Here is a 7,110-nt window from a genome sequence, read left to right as displayed (position 1 = left end):
CTATTTTTGTTTCTTTCCAGAAGAAGCCCACAAACTTACAAGGTTTGCAACAAAGACCTCTCTTCTACTCATTATGACCGTACTATGATCCGTTCCGGCGATAACCTCGACTTCAACCTCCGGGAACTTGGCTTTCATGTTCCATAGACAATCTATAGGTACAATATCATCTTTATCACCTTGAACCACATTGATTTTAACACCGGAATTGATCAAAGTTTCAAGGTGTTTATCCGTGAATTTTGCCCCTCCGCATATCACATTGTGCATGCTGTGCCACGCGGATTGATGTGTGTGCTTCGTCAATTCTGTTATCGCCGTCGGTAGTTTCCTAAACATCGAAGAAAACAGAGAATGTTCAAAAACAGGTTTCCGTGGGAATCAAGCAATAGTCTTTGCCTATATTTATATATACCTTCTCCAAGTTACAATTTTGATGATCATCTCCCATGTACGGTGGTGTCTACAAACAACCAAGCAAACGCCACGGCCAATATGTTCGTACCAAGCCATCATCGCCGAGAAAAACGAAGTCGGCGGCCAAAGTTTCTTCTCGGCGATCACATCAAGAGCATCACAGCTTGCTCCTCCTTTCGAATCGGCGAAATACGGCTAAATCCCAGAGGAAACAAAAATAAACACATTTCACAACAAACTTTATAAAGAGGATTCGGATTTTTATGAACGGGAAACTCACCGGAGCTACTAAAGCAACGGACTTGACACTGCCGGAGAATTTGGCAGCTAAGGCCACTGCAATGATGCATCCCATGGAGTGTGCTACAACATGGAATGAAGTCAAATTGTTTGGTAAAATAACCGATTTCTCGATCATTTCGACATGTTCCTTTAACGAATATCGACTGTCTCTCGGTTTCGGGCTATCTCCGAATCCTAGAAGATCGACCGCAAAGAATCTGTATTTAGCATTCTCAGTGGTCTCGGGCAGATATTTGAACACTGTGTTGGTCCAATACGATGAAGATGCTAAGAATCCGTGTATGAAAATAACGTTCTCCACCGGTTTGTTGCTCATCAACAAATCTGATCAGATGAAAAAATTGAGGTGTTAACCGTAACATAATGATTGAATTTACTGTTTAAGCAATTTCTAATTTACCTTGAGTTATTGAAGGTTGCTTGACGATCACGTTAAGTTTATCGGTGTTGGTCCAAGAAACACAATTCTTGCAACCACAATCAGACCACCGGTTTGCAAACTCACGAGGGACTTTCTTCGTTTTGTCAGGGAAGAGGAATTTTCTTAAGAAAGTAACGATACCGATTTTCTTGGTGATCTCCGGGAGTTTTCTCGCAAAACGGAGAAAACCGGCTTGTCTGAAAACGTTTCTCCTCCGGTAAAGAGTTTCCGACAAGTGTTGATGGTCTGAAAGAAACTCGTGTCCCGGAAAATCTGTTGTCTCTTGAGGGCTTTTACAGTGACAGGACTGTAATTTTTCTTCCATAACCAGGTCGAGGAATCTGAAAACGATGCAGAGAAAATCGTCGAGAAGGTCAAAAAGGAAGAAAACGGCCCAAGTCGGAGCTCCGTTGATTACTGAAATACATTTTTCTTGGAAACTCGAAGCAATCATTATAGCGACCTCTAGAGAGAGAGAGAGGGAGAGAAAGAAGTAACTAAAGACTCTAGACTCTAGTGAGGAAGAAACATATCTTGAGACAGGTTTTGTCACATCACACGGTTTATAGTTGAGGATTTAAACTGGACACAAAAAAATTGTTGGGGTATTATTCTGGGTACTGAAATAATTGGAGTATTTATTGGCTTATCAAAATTAAGTTAGTGATTTTTTTTGGAATTTTCCCTAAAAATTAATTAATTACTCGTTGTAGTATATATTATGGATAATAGATTGTGTTTATTACATTGATAATTAAACCGTATACATTTTTCATTTTGTAAGTTTCACGAAATTTCTTTCAAATTTCAAGTAACAAAACCTTGACCAACTTTAAAAAAAAAAAAAAATTAATGCCTGAAAGTTGGTGATCTACCTAATTAATCATTTTCAATGAAAGTTTTAGTCTTTGTTTATTTTGTTTTCTTGGGTTCAAAAGTCTTTTTTTTTAATAAGTCTTCTCAGATGGCAACAAAATTAGTGTATGAGATGATCACATGAAGACTGCTAAAAAATTAGTTAATCACATGAAGACAACAAAATTATTTAATCAATAAAAATCCTATTAAATATCTTTAAGTTTCAATCCCTTATTAGTTAGGTGGAAAGCTCATGGTGCTAAATTAAAAAACATAATGCGATATTTTTTATAACAAATTTGAATTGAAAGAGAGAAAAAAAATTAACTATCCTTTTTCAATCTAAGTCATCTGATGTTGAAAATAATGAGAATTATATTTTATCCAATTTCAATGTAGCAAGAAATAATCTTCTTTGTAAATTGCGAGTATACAATAGAAAGTACTGTATAAATGAATAGTGTTTTAAAAAGAAAATAGACTCGTTAAACTTACAATCATTGTTAGATGTCTTAGTGTATATGTTTTCTGGTTAAAAGAAAGTTGTTGTTTTCAAAATTTATAAAGAAATAAGAAGTCGAAAGGGTAAATCGTGTGTATACATTTAATATCAGACTTATATAAAATTTTAAGATGAAAAAACAAAAGTATTGTCTAACGTAATTGGATAAAGACATGTTGTCGTCAATGTGCATGAAAAATGCTATAATAGGTGTAATTAATGGTTTATCTATTTATTATAACAGAAATGTTTTTAGTACTAAAACATCTTTATTTTAACATATGGCTGTAAACAATCAACTGGCGATATAAAACTATAGAGAAATCATCAAATTTTTGGCGTGCATGGCACAAATTGTGTCTTCCCAAATTTTTTGATTTGGTCCTTTGGAGACTTGAAGATCAAACTTCTTAGTAGCTCAAGTATTTTTTTTTTCGTTCTTTTTTTTTTTTTTTTTTTTGGTACTGTATGTGGTTTTATACTAGCGCGCTAAACTGTAAAAAGGATGCTATTTAATAATTCTGCCTGAAGCGTCTTAGCCATTATATGGATGAAAAAGCAGCATTTAGCCAAAAGTGAATGACCAGCATTTCAAAGCCAAATAGTTGGTTGATATTACAAACAAAAGAAAATTGACGTACAATTAGCTCTAGGATTTATGGTTAGACCCATAACCCATTGTTAATTACCATTTACACATGCGAGACCAGCCAGGACTATTTCCACGGATCGAGACCCTGTTCTGATCGGCATATCTTTGTTTAGTTCACGAAGTCATGGGATCTTAACTTCATTCGGGGCCTAGTTGTATGTACCGTTAATTAAGCTTCCATTAATTTGGATTCTAAAACCAATATGTATATACTATATATGTAGAGAGAAGATGGATACTATTAAAATTTCTCAATATCGGATTTCTATCATATGAATAGTTAAGACTTAAATCGTATTATTAGATGGCTAGATTGAAGATGGAGGAAAAACCTCGATTTCTTTTACAACAAGTCAACGACCATCTCCAAAATCCATGCATGTGAGAACCAAGTTTTGTTTTGATCAAAAAAAAAAGAGAGTGAACCAAGTTCAGGTTTAAAGTCTCTTGGAGTAGTAAAAAAGTCGAGTAACTTTTTCTGGGCTTGGACGTTTACTTGTTGATGTAAAGTTGTAAACTTAGAAAAGAAACATTTACTAATTGTTATGTACTCAGGCTTACTCCTATATATATACAGAAGTTAGATTAAAATCATTCAGTAAACTGATATACTCCTATAACTTTCACTTAAGACAAATATGTATATATATATATATATATATATTCGTGTACATCTCTTAGCAAGTCCAAATTGTAGAACTAGTTATAGTAACACAGGATTGCTTCTAAAAATTCCCTAAAGCCTTAAAAACTAGAGAGTGGCTATAGACACCAGAGACGAGAGAGCAAGTCTTGTTATATGTATGATTCATCCATCAAAATATGTGTTCACTCATCACTGGTATTAGTTCATGAACCATTTTATATTTGTGAGATTGTAATTTTTTTTTTTTTTTTTTGATGAGTCTTCTACCACTCGAGCAAAACTATTGGGCGTCACCTTTGTTACATTGTTCAAATGTTGGCAAGAAAAAAAAAAAACATTATACATTGTGAAAATGGTTATTCTGTTTTATAATTTTAGAGAGAGATTTTTTTTTCTCTCTATTTAGAGAGAGATTTAAGTACAAACTTCTAGAAGTTTCTGTCTCTAAAAAAGTCAAGAAACTCCTACATACTTCAGTTAAACAAGGACCGTCCGATCAACATAGGAAAATTACATCCAACGGTTAGAGAAACCAAACAAAAGAAAGAAGAACTGTTTGGCCTCTCTCTCTCTCTTCCTTATCCCTCTCCGCCATTCTCTCTCTCTCCTTTTCTCCGAACTCTCCAATGGCCGGTCTACTAAAAACGCCGTCGTTACATCTCACACCTACTCTTCTTCATGCACCTTCTGTACCCTTTAAGCCCTTTTGCGTCTCCTTCGCCGGAGGAAGGAACACCAGCGTCTCACTCTCTCGCCGAGCTTCTCTCCGGTCTATCTCTGGTGGCCATCCTCTCCGGTTACTAAACCTCGTACCGTTTGCTTCTGGAGAAGCCGAGACGACGGAGACTGAGGTGGAATCTAGCGAACCCGAAGTCCAGGTTTTTCGATTTCGGCTCACTTTCTGTTTAGTTTGTGGAGATTTTTTCAAATGTTAATTGGGTGATTAGGTTTTAGGGTTTCGAAATTAGGGTAGTTATCTACTAAGTTTGAATCTTTTGGTGCGTATATTTGTTGAATTTCAGAACATGGGAAACGCAAATTTACTAATTTAGGATTTGCTTCCTTGCTTAAAAATTTAAGCTTTGTTGATTATATTACACACTGAGGGAACGTTCACGTTAATAAGAGCAATGACTATGAATCGTATTCAGGCGTAAAATGTTGAATGTCAATTTGATTCAGATTCTTGTGGCATGGCGTAATTTGGGACGATGGTGTACTATCGGAATCAAATTGGTTATGTGGTTGCTTTATTGGGGTCACAGAGGATTTCATCAAGCTGCTTTTGGTGTTAATGTGATTGTTTAGGTCAATAGATTGTGTTGTTATTGTGTGTGTTGAGATTCTGTCCTGTCTCACCTTATGAGTGATTGATATGAGATGTCTGTGTAAACTGGATTGCTTTTCTTCTAATTTTGTTTTCCTTCTGAAATCATGGAGCAGGAGACGGATGGTGCTGTTGGTGTTGAGGGTGAAAATGCCGAGGAAGAAGAAGCAGCGGTTACCATAGCATTGCTGAATTCATATAAAGAAGCTTTAGCAGAGAACAACGAGGAGAAGATTGCTGAGATAGAAGCATCATTAAAGTCCATTGAAGATGAAAAATTTCAGCTTGAGGAGAAAGTCGCTTCTTTAACTAACGAAATGTCGGTGGAGAGGGATCGGCTGATTAGGATCAGTGCAGATTTCGACAACTTCAGGAAGAGGACGGAGAGGGAAAGGCTAAACCTTGTTTCAAATGCTCAAGGACAGGTTGTGGAGAACCTTTTGGCTGTTTTGGATAATTTCGAGAGAGCTAAATCCCAGATTAAGGTGGAGACTGAGGGAGAAGAGAAAGTCACCAACAGCTACCAGAGCATATACAAACAGTTTGTAGAAATTCTGGGCTCGCTTGGTGTTGTCACTGTGGAGACAGTCGGCAGGCAGTTTGATCCAATGGTAAGTTACTAATATATCTTTCTTCTTTCAAGAGATCGAGAAATGTAATTTTGTTGCTCTGCTTGCTGCTGGTGTTAATCTTAAACCAGGGAGGTGAATCTTAAAATCAAAAGTGTTTGGGATTAGGATTAGCTCCTTGGTATAGTGCTGCTGGAATAATCTGATCAGAACGTAGATATGGCTAGATGGATAGAAAACATTGCCTGAATGATATATTTTGTGATGCAAATGGTCAATGAATCTATGAGGCTTGTAATGCCTTTTGGTTATACCACAAAGTTTGAGAAACATAAGGGCTCATGTGCCTACTACGAAGCATACATCTCTGTAGTCTGTAAAGTTTTAGAGACTTTACCGGGTGATGGGTTTCAGTGAGTTGGTAGTTAACTTTACCTAATGCCTTTGGTTGGTGGTCTTTCCAAACTCCTAACAGCTGACATCTCTTTTTATCCTTTTGCTTTTCTCTTTGATGTGTAAAAAGCTTCATGAGGCAATAATGAGAGAGGATTCTGCCGAATACGAAGAGGGTATTGTACTTGAAGAATACAGGAAAGGTTTCTTGCTAGGCGAAAGGCTTTTACGTCCTTCAATGGTGAAAGTATCAGCTGGACCTGGACCAGAGAAGCCTCGTGAAGCTGAAGGAGAAGAAGGTACTGCAGAAGGTAGCACAGATGAAGAAGAAGCAGAAGCGTCTTCATCTTGAACTAGAAAGACAATCAGGACAGCAGTTTTGTGTGTGTGACAGAGAGAGAGAGAAGGGTCCGGTTACGATTAATTATTGTTATTGTCATTTTAAATTATATAATTTCTACAGAGTTTAGAGAAAATAGAACGAGATTTTTCGATTAATACTTAATTTTTGAGTATTTGATACCGGAATATGATGGATTTTGTTCTTTATTCAGCTGCAAAGTTAGAAGTATGCAGACAAAATGTTGATATCAGTGGATACAAAGGGTATGTTGATCAGATTCAATACAAATCATTATAATTTGAATACTATGGGTCAGTTTACAGTAGTTTTCGTACCACGGGTGAACTTATTGTGTTTTCAAGGTTTGTTATTTTGATTCTTTACTTAGGTTATTTTGGGACTTCAATCTATTATTGTTTGTTTTTCTGACAGACGCAGTTTTTTATTTATCTGTTATTGATCACAAAATTACATTTATTGTACTTGTAAATCAATAAGGAACATAAGTGCATAAAACTTAGGGAATGTCTTCAACTCACATAATTCATAGGCAAAAAATGAGTAATCTTCCGGATTTTAAAACCATTTTGGCAAAAACCCTATTGAATTGAATCTATCAGAAATTGTGAGCAATAATACCACGATTCTTTTTTCTTTTTTTGGGGTCAGCTAACATGCA

General features: G+C 36.1%; 2 protein-coding genes across 2 annotated transcripts; one reads left to right on the top strand and one right to left on the bottom strand.

The window, feature by feature from the left end:
- LOC18019631 (probable lysophospholipase BODYGUARD 5) lies at positions 1-1,595 on the bottom strand. Its single transcript, XM_006400253.1, has 4 exons — positions 1,121-1,595; positions 698-1,044; positions 416-612; positions 1-331 (listed from the first exon to the last, which is right to left on the bottom strand). Exons 1-4 carry the CDS (start codon positions 1,593-1,595, stop codon positions 1-3), a joined length of 1,350 nt encoding a protein of 449 aa, XP_006400316.1.
- A 2,770-nt stretch (positions 1,596-4,365) lies between these two features.
- On the top strand, positions 4,366-6,635 carry LOC18019630 (protein GrpE). The gene is made up of 3 exons (XM_006400251.2): positions 4,366-4,677; positions 5,243-5,737; positions 6,219-6,635. The coding sequence occupies exons 1-3, from the start codon at positions 4,426-4,428 to the stop codon at positions 6,438-6,440; spliced, it is 969 nt and encodes a 322-aa protein (XP_006400314.1). The 5' UTR covers positions 4,366-4,425; the 3' UTR covers positions 6,441-6,635.
- Positions 6,636-7,110: the final 475 nt, after the last annotated feature.

This window comes from Eutrema salsugineum, unplaced genomic scaffold, assembly GCF_000478725.1.
Source record: "Eutrema salsugineum unplaced genomic scaffold, Eutsalg1_0 scaffold_2, whole genome shotgun sequence".
Taxonomy (NCBI): Eukaryota; Viridiplantae; Streptophyta; class Magnoliopsida; order Brassicales; family Brassicaceae; genus Eutrema; species Eutrema salsugineum.
This window is presented reverse-complemented; position numbering and strand designations above follow the sequence as displayed.

Coding starts and splice junctions, on each gene's coding strand:
- LOC18019631 (XM_006400253.1), bottom strand. CDS start 1,595: ATGATTGCTTCGAGTTTCCAAGAAAAATGTATTTCAGTAATCAACGGA. Junction 613..697: donor CCGTTGCTTTAGTAGCTCCG/GTGAGTTTCCCG, acceptor TCTGGGATTTAG/CCGTATTTCGCCGATTCGAA. Junction 332..415: donor AAAATTGTAACTTGGAGAAG/GTATATATAAAT, acceptor TTCGATGTTTAG/GAAACTACCGACGGCGATAA.
- LOC18019630 (XM_006400251.2), top strand. CDS start 4,426: ATGGCCGGTCTACTAAAAACGCCGTCGTTACATCTCACACCTACTCTT. Junction 4,678..5,242: donor CTAGCGAACCCGAAGTCCAG/GTTTTTCGATTT, acceptor ATCATGGAGCAG/GAGACGGATGGTGCTGTTGG. Junction 5,738..6,218: donor GCAGGCAGTTTGATCCAATG/GTAAGTTACTAA, acceptor ATGTGTAAAAAG/CTTCATGAGGCAATAATGAG.